Source organism: Phyllostomus hastatus, unplaced genomic scaffold, assembly GCF_019186645.2.
Source record: "Phyllostomus hastatus isolate PE091 unplaced genomic scaffold, TTU_PhHast_1.1 phas_contig_34, whole genome shotgun sequence".
In the NCBI taxonomy this organism is placed as follows: Eukaryota; Metazoa; Chordata; class Mammalia; order Chiroptera; family Phyllostomidae; genus Phyllostomus; species Phyllostomus hastatus.
In genome coordinates this window covers 5,037,223-5,052,259 of record NW_025333857.1, presented here as the reverse complement: position 1 = coordinate 5,052,259, position 15,037 = coordinate 5,037,223, and the positions used below count along the sequence as shown (strand labels likewise).

At 40.2% G+C, this 15,037-nt stretch overlaps 1 protein-coding gene across 3 annotated transcripts in view; it reads left to right on the top strand.

Annotated features, from left to right (window-relative positions):
* The first annotated feature begins 1,259 nt into the window (after positions 1-1,259).
* TEK (TEK receptor tyrosine kinase) overlaps positions 1,260-15,037 on the top strand; it is a 105,747-nt gene continuing 91,969 nt past the window's right edge. For all 3 annotated transcript variants that reach the window (XM_045840675.1, XM_045840674.1, XM_045840673.1), the window contains exon 1: positions 1,260-1,639. In XM_045840675.1, coding sequence (XP_045696631.1) covers positions 1,588-1,639 — 52 coding nt within the window. In that variant the 5' untranslated portion in view covers positions 1,260-1,587. The remainder of the gene's footprint in view (positions 1,640-15,037) is intronic.

The window sequence follows — 15,037 nt, the reverse complement described above, 5'->3', positions numbered from 1 at the left end:
CCAAGCTTTTCTGCCCCAGCAGCTGGGCAACATAAATTGGTCTTAAGACCATTGCTGATGTGATAAAACCTGGGACAGAAATTAGACAAGACTACCAGCATCTGCCTTTTCCTGTGGTGAGAAGGAAAAGGAGGAGCAGACAATTCTATCCTCAGGATTGAGAGCAGGGTGATGAACAAAATATCAACTCTCTAAAGTCATAATTCATGTTATGGAGAAATTATCATCTAGATAAATTAAGGGCCTCTGATCTCATTTTAGGTATGGTTATGCCAATGGCTATTTTCCTTTTGGCCTATCTACTCTCTGCTCTTATGAATATTTATATCTCATGTTTTGTTGCTACACAGGTTTTGTATGTATGTATGTACATGTTTATTTATTTAAAGCCTCACTTGAGGACATGTTTATTGATTTTAGGGAAAGAGGAAGGGAGAGAGGGAGAGAGCAAAAGAGAGAGAAAGAGAGACAGACAAACAGACAGACATGTGAGACTGAAACATCCGTTGGTTGCCTCCTGTTTGTACCCAAACTGGGGATCGAACCTAAAACCTAAATGTGTACCCTGCCTGGGAGGGAATCAAACTCACAGCCTTTTGGTGGACAGCATGATGCTCCAACCAACTGAACCACCTGGTCAGGGCTTATAGATTATCTGTTAATTTTGTATATAATTTTCTTCTGACATGCCATTGGCTAATTACAACAAAGTCCCTCTTGTTGGTAAAATTCTTTTATGCTAAGTTCTTTAATAAATTAGATCACCTTCAGGTGAATTAGTAATAAAAATTAAAGCAATAGCTAGTAGCATGGATATCTTTGGACTCTCGCCCAACAAGCAAATCATCTGTGTGAGAGAAAACAGGCTAACAATTTTGGACTCTGGTCTCTGTGGCCACACTGAGCATTGACCTCACCAGTAATCAGCCAAATTAATTGCCTTTTGGGTTGTGTTCTCTCATCACGAAAACTTCTTTTCCCAATTCAAACCACGTGGGTTAAATGAGAACACAAAAGCAAAAATTGCTCCCCACACCCAGAAGCCCCTTTTGTCAGGGATCCCAAGTGGACCCAGGAGAGCTGTTAGAAGGCAGAGGAGGGCCGGTCATCATCGCATACCATACATAGGTGGAGGGCTTGTTGTTCTGTTTCCCGCCCATGAGAGGATACCCCTATTGTTTCTGAAAATGCTGACCAGGACCCACACTTCCAACAAAAACTCCTCTCCCCTACAACAGCAGCAAAAGCAGCAGAAGCAAGAGCAATAGATAAGTGTTTTTGATGAATTGCAAGATGGAGAGGGTTTGCAGTGCCCCCAACCCTCCTGATACCAAATGCCTTTAAGATACAGCCTTTCCCATCCTAATCTACAAAGGAAACAGGAAAAAGGAACTTAAAACTCCCTGTGCTCAGAAACAGAAATGAGACTGTTACAGCCTGCTTCTGTGCTGTTCCTTCTTGCCTCTGACTTGTAAACAAGACCCAGTAGAACATAAGAATGGAAAGCCACAGACCTCTGGGTGTTTGAAAAGATCCTCAGGACCTCACGCACATCTGCGGAAACTGGATGGAGAGATTTGGGGAAGCATGAACTCTTTCGTCGGCTTAGTTCTCTATGGAGTCAGCTTGCTCCTTTCTGGTAAGATTTGGCTTTATTGTTTTGATTTAGTATTTTTTTCAAGAAGTGATTCTGGGCTCTCTCACACTTTCTTAGTGTAGTTAACAAGAAGCAGCTGTGGTGTAAGCACTGTTTATTTAATATATAACGCTCCATTTAATATATGTAAGGATTGAAATTCAAAGTGCTTGTGGTATGAACTGACTTTTCCAGAATTTCTCTTGCATAATCACCCCCTCTGTTGCTACAGACTTTATGAGAACTGATAAGGTCACTTTATTTTAAGAGATTTACTTACTTAGTATGTTATTTTACTGTTCCTCATTATTGATTGTTTCTTTAATTTTAAAAAATCCTGATTTTACTACTTCAACAAAAATCTTCAGTAATTTTTCAAAACAATGAAATTCATGCTGAGAATTAGCAGCGCACAAATTGTCATTTTTAATTGAGAACAAAAATGCTTTTATCCAGATTTCCTATCTGCATGCTATTTTATTCAAAGCAGTCAAATTAGTCTAAATAAGCTTACTGTTTTTCCTTATAGTTGGGGCCAGGAAGATAAGGGCTATATAATTTTTGTTTCATTTAAAATATTTGCCATAAAACATTTATTGGCCCAATGAAATGAAAGTTCAGGCAGTCACCCAGCTCACTCCAGGGCACAGGAGATTATCAAACCTGTTGTGGAGTTAAGGAATGACTGGTTTGAATGCTTTAGATTTAGGTCTGTTGTTTAGATTCTCTGTGTAATGGCACACCTCTGTAGCTCACTCATCTTATGGGATACTGGCTGAAAGTGGTATCAAAACCTGAAGTGCAAATAAGTCACAGCTATAATTGCCATCAATCTTTCTCCTTCAGTTTGAAAGCATTCTAATTATTGTAATGAAAGTAGAATTAATACTGGAAATGAACTTGAGGGAATTTACTGAGCTTAATGGTGTAGGCTATATTACATTAATAGAATTTTCTCCAAATAGACATAAGCAACTGTTATATTATTTTTATAGTTTTCTTTATGTTTGAAACCTAACTATTAAAAAAATTAACCCAATAAAATAATATAATTGAATATAAAATAATTTGTAGCTTTTCAGTTTGCCTTCAACAACCAATTACATTGAGGATTTAATAATATTTTTGAGACTAAAAATGTGTAGTACAAATTGCTAAAAATGAAAGATTATCTGAGATGGTTTCAGTACTTGTGAAGAATGTTTTTATATTAATATAGAAATAATATTACTTTTCTTCTAATAATATGTACCTTTAGACCAAATAATCATCATTATTCCATTTTGGCTTACTTTTTCTCTGTAACATATTTATCAGTGATGTGAATCTAGAACTGATTCTACACCAGGGAGTATAGTAATCAAAACTTCAGGGCCAACAGTTTCTCTGAGGTACTTTTTAGCTTAAATCACACACACACACACACACACACACACACACACACACACACCACATAATTGTTTTAATTTACTTTTCCCCCCTAAAGTGACTATATATGACAATATAGGATTAGAAAGGCTGTCATAAAATCAAACAAAAGTGTTATGTGGCCAAAAGAGTTGTCTAGACCTTAGTTCTCTAAAAGTAGCATAGACTTTAGCAGGTAGGGGTGTGAAGAGAAGGGTTTCATGCTCTTATTGAAAAGGGAGGGTAACACTAGCAAGCCTGGTTTCTGGGGTAGGTATGTTTTGTTGAATCCTAACTTGCATTCCCAGTCTAAGCCTCAAGGAACATGAATACCAAGGATTGGTAATAAGAATCCTGCATGAACATATCTATAGGCATAGAAACCCATTCTTCAAACCAAACACCACTGGTAGACTGTAGTAATGGAGCAAGGGGCTTATGTTTATCTCTCTCGTCCAGTGGGGTTGTTTCTCATTCTTTTATTTTTTCTAAACAAACAACTGAAACATGATGTCACATTTGCCTCAGTGAAAGTAGCTCTGGGTGGAAGATGCTCACGCATAAGAGGGTTGGAGGAGGTGTGTAATTTTCAAAAGACTTCCCTGAAACCCACCAAGATTCTGACACATAGTCCTCCCAATTAAGCATCATGGCCAATTTCATCTTACAAACAAGTTCTAATAAACATACCAACTTTTTCCTACTTCCCCATCCTCACCAAGCCAGGCTGCTCTCTAAAGAGTTGTATATACAGAAAAACAAAATAAATCACTCTTTCTGCTTTATCATAGTGTGTCCTATGTGATCAACACTGATCCAACAGGAAGTCTCTGGTAGAGAGCCTTCATACCCCTTTTCTGTCTCATTTAACATTTTAAATAACCTGGATTCAGAGATAGTGGACATCTTTTCTGGAATGGCAGGGGAAATTCAGTTACAGGCACATCTTGGAGATATTGTGGGCTCGGTTCCAGACTATCACAATGATATGAATATCACAATAAAATGAATCATAATCTTTTTGCTGGTGGAGTGTTTTGCCTTCGATTTATAAAAATGTAACATCTGTGAAGCACAATAAAGCAAAGTGCAACAAAATGAGGTATGCCTGTATAAGGTCAGGGAAGTGGTTCCAGATGGAACTGCTCAATGAGGCTGGTCTTGTACGGCTACTACCAAGTCTGAGTAATCAAGGGTGGTGGACTAAAAGCTTGAATCAGAGACACACCTGGGAATTGTTTTTAGAGGGAGGAGTTTTGCTTCCTTCACAAATGCTCCCTCCTAATCATTGTCTTTTTGAGAGGTTTTGGCATTTCCTTTTCAGCCCTACCCTGGGACAGCTTCCTGCTAGAGCCTAGTTCTTCTAAGACATCTTTCCAGAAGGAAAAGACGTTCCAAGTCCACCTCAGAAGACAATGCTCTGTCCTCTAGGGCATTAAGATGGGTGGGCTCCAAAGTTTTCTGACACCAATTTGTCTCCTGGGTCCCTACCCCTAAAAAGAGGTGTGTGTGTGTGTGATTGTGTCTCCCGCTTATTCCCTGTAGATGGCTTATTGGTTAAAGCACAGAATTGGGCTTCAAATAGATTTCTCTAGGCTAGACGGGTGATCCAACCCAAAAGGATACTATTTCAAAATAGGTAATGACAAGTTGTGCATTTGGATTTAATAAATAAATTATGTATGTTCAATGTGAGAGAGATTTGTTAAAAGTTCTAGTGTCACAAGTATCACTAAGTTTTGGTGACACACAAAATTCATAGGAACCAACACATTCTCTGCTTACTAAAAATATAATACATAAGCTATAACAGTTTGCAGTAATAGAAATATATGCTCCAATTTAGAAAGAGTCATCACTTCACCCTACTGCTCAGAGGATATCTATTAAATACTGAAGGCATGGAGAAATTTGATAGCAAACCTAGTAGGCAAACAAGAAGGTAAGTGCTTTAGAAACCATGTTGCATGGGAATTTTTATTCAGAAAAAAATAGATGAACTGCAGTGTTATTAAGGATTTCCATATAGAAGACATGATAGATTGACTTTGTGTTTGCTAGATCTAGGATCTAGGGGTGGGGGGAGTTGTACAAAGAGTGTTTGGCTTTTCTAATGAAAACCTTATAAAAACTCTATTGAAACATCCCCCTGAGGAGTGAACTACTGTACTGGATAATGTTCAGGCACAGGTTGGGTGATCATCTATTAGGAATGTGAATAGAGAGTATAGACATACTTTTCATTTTATTGTCTGTCTGTAGCTCCTCATTGATCACTTGGCAGGTGGCTAAGGTTTCAGAAAAGCCAACAAGATCTTTGCCTAATTATATCCAGCTGGGTGTGTGTCCTGACTGTTGACCCAAACATAATGACTTTACACTGAATTTTAACTCAATACGCCTTTTGAGAAAAAATCACATGAACATGTTCTATAATGACTCTTTTGAAGCCACTGCTCTGTGGAACTAAGGTAGAGCTAATGAAGAATGCAGGAGAAGGAGTTAAGAGAATGGATCTTAAAGTCACAGACCCGGGATTAAACCCAAATTGGATGACCATGGGGAAGTTATTTACCTTCTATAAGCCACAGTTTTCTCACCTTTTATGGATGAGACTATTTCCCAGACTTGTTTTAGGCATCAAGTGTGATAATGCATGTAGAGTGTTTAGACAATAAGAACTCAATAAAGAAAGCTAGAGTAATCAAACGGGAAATGTTGCTGTGAAGCTAATGCTAGTTCAATGCTGAGTTAATCTTTTCCAATGTATAGGGGAATCACTTACTACTCATAGAAGCAGTTTCCTTCTAAAAGACCTCAGTAAACCCCAATCCTTAAATTTCATGTTGGTCATTCCCTAGTTGACAAGCCAGGACACTTGGCCTACTATCCAATCCTATTCCTCACCTACCCATTCATCCCTTATCATGACCCTTCTACTTCAAACAGGCCCATCCTCACAATATATGCATTCTTTGCCCTTGGTTCTTGTTCATGCTGCTCCATCCATTTGGAAATGACATTCTCCATGTTCATACTGCAAACATGATTCAACTCAGCTTGCCTGGCCAACTCTTCCTCATGATGTTCTTTTCCTAATTCTGAGTTTCCTTACCTCACAGACTGTATCTTTGAGATTTGGGCACATGTATTTAGCTGGATTAGCCTCTACCATCTTTGATGACAGCTATTATTATATGTTTTATTTTTTAGAGGGCATGTATTTGATGTTCAGTATTTTTTATTAAATCGCATTTAATATGCCACAGTATGAACTTGGTATGCCTCAGCAGACCAGAAAGAAAGAAAATGTAGAAAGGGTTTTAGTTACACTGAAATAGTAACAACATCAGCAATAAATCAATTTCATATACATTGCAAATAGTATTCACTAATACCTTAAAAGGATGCCTTATGTTAAATATTTGATGTAAATAAAGTCAAAAGAAAACCCTTTTTTTCCCTTATGTATGAAACAAAAAAGATATACTCATGAAAATGGGTTTAACCAGGGATTTACCTAATATTAAGTATTGTACAACTGTGTAATACTACCCAAAAGATATAGCTACTTTTTATTCAATAGACATTTATTGAGTTATTACATGCCTATTATTCATTCATTTACTCACCCATTATTCCAGTTAATGAAGACATATTGAGGACTTACTTTGTGCCAAGTACTGTACTGGATATCAGGAATACAAAAAAGGATGAGTCTTTTTCCCCCTTGCTAAGTTCACATTTAGAAAAGATGAATATAGATAGATGAGTAACATGGCATTGTGATACATGATATAATAGGGGTTATATAAAATCTAGCTTTTCAAGAGCTACAAAAAATTTTATTGGCTCCAATAAAGAGTGAAACTTTAAAAATCTAAATTAGACATAAATGTTGAATTAAATGTTTAAAAACACAATATCAGCTTCATTAATTGCTAAATTAAGTATGAATAACATTAATTTTTTTTGCTTTGCAAGAACTCCTAATAGTAGTAAATATTGCCAAAAACTTATGTCCAATTGTAGTTACAAATTACTCATAGACAAGTGATTTTGTTTTATTTTTATTAAACAAAATATTTTATTTATTTAGTTTTAGAGAAAGGGGAAGGAAATGAGAAAGAGAGGGAGAGAAACATCATTGGTTGCCTCTCGTATACCCTTAACTAGGGACCTGGCTTGCAACTTAGGTGTGTATCCTGGCTGGGAATCAAACTGGCAACCTTCTAGTCTATGGGATGATATGCAACCCACTGAGCCACACTGGTCAGGACTAGACAAATGATTTTAAAACTTGAATAAAAAAGAAATAGGAAGAACTTCCCACTAAAGGGAGCAGGGTGTGAAATAGGGCAAGCTCCAGGAAGTTGAGAAAGGCTGGAATGTAGGGCAGAAGTGGAGAATTAAGATTGGGGTCATATTGGAAAGGGTTTTGTAGGCCATTTTAAGTAGCTTATATTTTCATGGGGTACATGTTGAAATTTAGCATTGTGTTTGTTCTATCATATCTGACTATGTCTTGGAAAATTCACTCCACTCTGTGGAGGATGGATTGACATGGCAGAGATGGTAGGCCTGGGCCAATCTGGCTTCCCGATACTTCAGGCAGGAAGGCCTGAATGAAGAGGGGCCTTGAAAGTGTTTAGGAAGTAAAACTGTAGGGGTTGGTGATGCTTACAGGAGGTTGAGAGAAAGGGGAGAGAATAAGCATTGCTTCAGGATTCTGGTTTGGGTGATGGTGGTGCTGTTCGGTGTCTTGAAACACAGCAGAAGGAACTCGTTGGAGATGGGCTGAAATGGAGCAGGTAATTATTTTGTACATGTTGACTTTAAGGTTCCATGTAAATGGAAATATATAGCAAAATTTGGCTTTCTGGGTCTGATGCTTAGAAAAAGGGACTGGATGAGGGAATTGAGACATAGAAATCTTTGGTTTACAGTAATGAAGTTATGGGTATGAATATATCTTAGGCATTAAATGAAAGGAAGAGAAAGAGGAGATAGCTAAGTGTTCTGTGAAGAAATAGGGAGTTGGTAGGAGAAGCAAATCTAATCAGATTCCTTTCCTGGGATTTTAGAGGCCTGGTGGTATGATAGCTAAAGAAGGAGAGAATTTTAAGAAGGGACAAGTTAAGATGGGGGCAGCAGAGTGACAGCCTCAGGGCCTGGCGTGGGGGAACCAGACTGCAAGTGTGTTGTCCTTCAAAGAACCAGGTGCACTGATAGTATTAAGAACCCAAACTGGAAGGGATGTCAGAGGATACACTGGCATCACTCCCAGCCTTCAGGAAAGGGAATATCTAAAGTTGCCTCCCTTATTTCTGGAATTTAAAACTGATAACCCAATTCCCACCAGTCTGGCCAAACTGCTTCTTAACTCACATTACATGTGCAGAATGTTTTTTAGATTGAGCCATGACTACTTTTTTGTACTCCCTATCCCCACTGCCTTGTCCCTTCAGGAGGAATCTGACTATCCCTATGTTCCTTCCCAAAGGCTGCAGAGACAGGTGGGGACGTGGCCCTGCCAGATGGACAGAGTTCTGGCTCTTCAATACATCTGTTGATTAGAGGGAATGCATTCCCACTGCTTGGTGACTCTGTGTCTAACATGGTATGGATTTAACAAAGAGAGGGAGAAAATTGAAGATGAACCAAAGGAACCCATCAGGCTGCCTGTTGAAGGACACAGTGTGTGGCTTCTGTTTGCTCTCAGCTTGTCACAGACCCTCATCCAGGGCTTGACCAGTGAGGTGTGTGTGGTGGTCACACCCATCTCAGTAGATCTGTCAGCTTTCCCGCTTTTGTTAGAGGGTGATATCATGTTTCCTGGGGGGAGCACTGGAAGACAATGCTAGGCCACTTTCCTCTAGATACAATAGGCGGAGTCAGGAAGGCAGTATTGACATTGCTGGGGCTGGGGAGGCACTCACTGCTCTGCAGCCGTCAGATGGTGAACCAGCTTAACCTTGGCATACAGGGCCTGGGTTGTGCAAGGCGTCTGGCTGCAGAGCCAAGGGGACTCCACCCTGGGGACAGCAGTGCTTTAGACATCTGGGAATCTGGGATGGGCTTCAAATTCCGATCCCTGTGTCAAAAACAACCGTAAAACAATAATAGTACTAGCAATAACAAAAATGACCACCATAGATGAGTATCTCTATGCACCAAGTGCTTGATATGATTTTAATATCTCCCAACAAACTTGCACAATTGGTATTATTAATTTTAAGAAAACTATGTTGAAACTCAGGTTCTTAATGGTTAAGTGACTTGCCCATGGTTTTAAACTGTAGTAGACACCCATTATTTTGTATTGCCTAACATCTCTACTTTTCAAGAGGTACCATGATTTCCCTCACAGTGATTCTGATGGGACTGCCGATCATTTATCACAGAGTGATCCATACATCTGACAATAGCAGTTGGTTCAGATGGAGGGTGCATGCCCCACATGGTCAGTTAGACTCTTTCTCTGGGAATTTATGAGCAATATATTCTCCTTCTTCAGTGAGGACACTGTATACCTGGAACTACCAGCTTCCTTGGGCACGTGAAGGAAGCTGGTCTTTGGTGAGAAAGAATGAGGACAGTAACAGAACAGAACCCAGGGCAGGCACTGTGACATCATTTGAGTACTGGGTCCTATGGTTTTAGATAAGAGACCCGCCCCTCTACCTTCCAATTATGCAAGCCAGTCACCCTTATTTGCTTATACCATTTTGAGTTGGTTTTGTGTCTTTAAAGTGAATAGTCCCGAGTGACCCCATGGTCTCAGCAGGAAATGATGGAGACCAGAGTTTATTTGAGAATGACCTCAATCCAGATTCTGAGCTCTTTCCTGAACTTCACTTGCTGTCTTCTAACTAGTACTTCCTGGTCACCTTAAGCTGGAAAATGAGGCTGATGACAATATCTATTCATGCAATTTTGGGGAAGATTTTAAAAGAGACACTACTTAAAAGTACTTAGTACAGGGTTGGTACATAATGAGCACTCAATAAAAATCAGATACTCTTAATTATGTGCTTATAAACAAAGCTGGAGACTTTTATATTGCCTCATGCCAGTCCTTCCAAATCACAGATCCATCCATGAGGGCAGGTGGCTCTGTATTCTGTGCCAGATGGAACTCCCCAGCTTCCCTTGGTGAAACTCAACTTTCGTATCTCAAGCATGGCCTTGTCTCAGGGACAAGGAGAGAAAAGCTTAGAGCTATGTGTTCTTGGGTTTTTGCTAAAAATCTGGAGTGTCAGGTGAGGGAATTCTTTCCTGTGGCTCTGCAGCTCATGACATAGTGCCCCCTACTTTTCTCCTGCCAGACCCCCATTTCCTCTTGTCTCTGGCCCTGGCTGACCTGGAGCTCTAGGGTGATATGTCTTTTGTAGGACCCTACCTCATTTATCCCAAACCTAAGTTTTAGTTCTTAACAATTTATTCTAGAATTGTCATTTCTAAGTGGAATGTACCTCGCTTCTGACTAAGCTCATCATTGGATTTTTGGGTCCATCTTGGAGTGAGTGAGTGAGTGAGTGAGTGAATGTGTGCATGCGTGTGTGTGTGTGTGTGTGTGTGTGTGTGTGTGTGACAGTAGTTCTGCCCCATTTCACTATCATCTTTCCTCTAATCCCTTCTTCTCTTACTCTCAGTTCCCCTTGTGTCTAGCACCTCTTGAATCTATAAAGCACTTTCTAACCTTCTGGGACTGATTTAAATATCCACCTATTTACTATTCATTGCTACTACTTCAGATCAAAGAACAGAGTGGAGGCAGTAGTTGGTTGTGGTCAGCAACTTTTCAGGAGCCTGACTTTGCCTACCTCACCAGGGTCTCTTAATTCTCAGTCTCTCATAGTATGTTGGAGGTGTATTTCAGTCATACCAGGCTCTTTGCAGTTTCTAAGCATACACTTTGAAGCCTCATTGCCTTTGTGTATGCTGTTTCTTCTGCTAGGAATGCCCTCTTCACATTCTCTTATCCACCTGTCTGACTTATTCATGCCTTCAGGTTTATTTCAGGTATTATTTCCTCCAAGAATTCTTTCTTAACCTCTTTACATGTGTGAAGGCCCTGCTGTAGCCTGGGTTCCACCAAAAATGTTGCCTCATATGCAGGTAGATAGTTTGGAAAGTGATCCCAGGGAGCAAGAGTGAGTGACTAGGTGAATACAACTGTATCAGTTGTACCAGTGTGTTATTGCATTGGCCACTGCTACAGATGCCTGGTGCTCCAGGCCTTCTGAGGAGTCTTATAAAATGAGTCTCAGAAATGTTCACCTGAAAAGGGAGAAAAGTGTCCATCCATTTCTATACTCTCCCTTCATTCATGAGTTAAGTAGCTGTAAGAAGCTAGTGAGTTACTGTGCTATTGTGCCAGATAAAGTTCTAGGGGAGGAAGTGAGGTCTACTCACAGGATTTCTGAGTGAGCTACTTTGAGGTTACATCTGCTCATAGCTGGCGGAGGCCTGTACAGAAGTGGCCCCTGATGAAGCAGCTGGCACCACAGCTGGGATGGGGAGGATTTGCATTGGTGCTCAAGAGATGTTGAATATAGGTACCCTTGTGCTCATCTCTGTCATAGCACTTAGAAAATTAAATTACAATTTATGGTTTACTTGTTGGTTTTACCCACTAGGCTATCTGCTGCATTTGGCATTTGAATATTCTCAGCACCAAACATAGTATACTGGCTGGCAGAGACATGCTTTAGTAAAGAGTTTTGCACTGGGTTAAATTTTCCAACCTAGTGCTTCCCTAAGTGTGCACATATAGTGCTGCTGGCCTAGAAGATGATTTTATGTAGTGCTTGGAGGAATATTTTTAATTATGATGTGTGTATGTAGTATGTAAGCATAAATATGTGTATATATGTATCATATCAGTCATATAATTTTATGACCATTCTGGTCTAATATGAAACTATGGGAAAAAGATGAGTTAAAGAAAATGGTTAATAGAATAATTATACAAGCAGCCTGTAAATTCAGCAAGAATCATGAAAGTGATGCCTAAGTTAATTTAGTTTCAAAGATGCAACTGAAACTAAATGAGTTAGTCATTTCTTTTAAGACTCTTTGTGTATGTGTCAAATAAAAAGAAAGGGAAATGTGTATGTAATTAATACAATCCTAGTGACATAGACAAAGGGAAAGTCTCAGGGTGATCAACCTACCTCAAATAACTGTCTTGGGCTGTAATTTTGCTTCTCTCAGAAAAATCTGCAAAGTGGAAATTTCTTAATAAATTACAGACAAGACCTAGTTTATCCTTTGGCATATTGGACATCCCTCAAAGTCTAGCAGTTAGCCAGCAAACCTCTGAGCAATGCCTACCAGTGGAGAAATGGATGGGTTAGTTACATTCATTGAAGCTAACATTTACTGAGCCCTTTCTATGCACTGGGAATCTGCTAGGCATTGTAGTTACAGAGATGGTAAAGAGAGGGACCTGACCTCAAGTGGCTTGCAGTCTGGTAGATGAGATGAGTCTGTTCCCAAACAGACTTTGGGAACATGGAAACTGGGTAATGAGTAATCTGGGAAAAGAATGGGGTCACATGAGGAGGGTGACATTTGAGAAGGATGAGTAAGATTATGCTCTGTGGAAAATCCGGAGTGTATATAAGGAATAAGGCATTCTAGGCAGAGGGAGAGGCATGGAAAATGAGGAATTCAAAGTTTAATACTCCAGGGCACACTGAAGGAGGTGGCAGGAGATAAAGCTGGGAACCTGGGTTGGGAAAAAGGTAATTTGGTTTGAGGTGGGCTGAGTGGGCCCGGGTGGAGATACTTCTGGGAGATGTTAAGATGTAGTGTGAAGCTGTGTGAGGGAATGAAATTGCCCAATGGGTAGTGCTGGGAACACCTATCAGAGGGTAGAAGAAGAGGAAATTGAAGGCATTTAATGAGACAAACCTAAGGAGTTTCCATTATATCAAAACTTGCAGAGGCAGAAGGAGAATAATGAGAGGGACTAGAGAATTTGGCAATTAGGTGCTGTTGCAAAGCATTTTGGTGGGTAGGGCTAGAGTTGAGGAGTAAGTGGGAGGTGAGGACATGAAGTAGGTAAGTAGGAATTTCTTTCTGAGAGATGTCCCAGGTCCTGTCAGGTTTCTGTATGCATTTGCTTTTCTGTAAGCTTGATTCTAGGTGAGCTGGTAGGGGAAGGGCAGAGGTCCTCCCTGCTGTTGCTGACTCGGGCACTAGGAGGATATGCAAAAGTTTAAAGGAAGTTGGGAAAGACCTCTTCCATAACAGACATTCTCCCTTCCTCTGGATGTGTCCCCAAATTACCTGAATTATGAAATTGTTATAGTTTCACAAATCCATGGTAATGGAGGTAGAAGTTTTTGTGGAAGGGCCAAATACTTTTACCTAGAATAACAGAATGTTAGAACTGTCAAAGACTTAAAAGATATCTAGTGCGGTGTCTCTCAAGTACCTTCACAGAATATGCTAATTCCAGGAAAGGCACAGAATCTTTTTCCTAACATCATGTGGAACTAATGTATCATACTTCGAGAAATGCTGATATAATTCAACCTGCTCATTTTATAGATATTGACACTGAGGCTCAGAGAGTTCAGCACTTAGCTCATGCTCATTCAGCTCATCAGAGGCCATGGTTCTTCACATTAATAGAGAGAGTAGAAGGCAATGTAAAGTAGAGATCAGTTCATGTACTGTATAGTCAGATGGTGTGAGATGGCATTCCAGCTTTATCATTGTATTGCTTAGCAATCGCCATATAACAACTATTCCCTGAACTCAGTGACTAAACCAGTGTTTACCATCACTTACATGCCTTTGGGTCATTCGAGCTTTTGCTGATCTATGCTTAGCACAGCTCAGTGGTGCTGCTTCAGGTTGCAGCAGCTAGGGCAGCTCTGCTTCTTGCCATAGTATGTGGGTTGTCTGGGTGACTCTGCCACATGTACCTCATCCGTCTTGGATCAGCAGATTACCCACAGTGCATTGTTCTCATGGTGATGTTAGAAATGCAAGAGGGCTAAATAAAAACAAATAAACAAGAGAAGCTTCTTAAGGCCTGGGCTCTGTGATAGCATACTATCACTCCCAAAGTCATGTGCTTTGCCCAAGGTCAAGGGCTGGGAAGTATACTGCCCATGATGAGGCCAAAGCAAGTATGTGGATGCAAGGAGGGTTGAGGAATTGGAGCCAACAATTCAATCTAATGTTAGCTGTGTACTGTAGTGCAAGTTGTTTTGGAGGGGATTAAATGCATTAGTTCCTGAATCATTTGGAACAATGTTTAAACTTAGAAAACACTAGGTAAGTGTTAGTATTTTTACTAACTTCATCCATCTGACCATCACTATGAATGCATGGTGCAGGGTATTTGAGGTCTTTGCGGCCAGAGTGGCTATGGAAGGGTTAGGGTTAGAAGTAACCTTCTGAAGAATCCCCAAATTCCTCATACACAAATTCCTTTCTTTCTCTTATAAGTACATAATGGCTGCAGATGTAAGGCCTCTGGCAGCATGGCCTTTGCTTTGTGCTGTCTGGCACTCCCAGCCCCATTTCCCTGTGAGTCTCACACCCAGAGTCAGCAGTGCTTTTCACACAAACCCTCTGCCAAGAGGTGTGGAACTGGAGCCAGAAATGCACAACAGCTGCAGGAGCTCAGCCACTTTCAGAGGCCTGTAGTAATCTCCCAACAGGCCTAGCTAAGCATGGCACAAGCCCCTACCACTGAGTGACTTTAGAGTACGTAAGCCATCAGCAAAGTGTGATTGCAACATGAGTAATACATGAATTCTGCCAGCTGCTCCTGGAATCAAACAAAAAACAGTGCTGTTGCCAGCTAGGCATAAAAATCACCATTAATTGTATCACTGTCTTCCCACAAAAGCTGGGAAGAGCCAGTGACTCAGGCGAACTTCTGTTAGAGGCCTTCTTTGCCTCTTCTAGAGATTGCTTTCTGATAGAACACATGGTTTATAACCCTTACCAAATCCACCTTTTCAT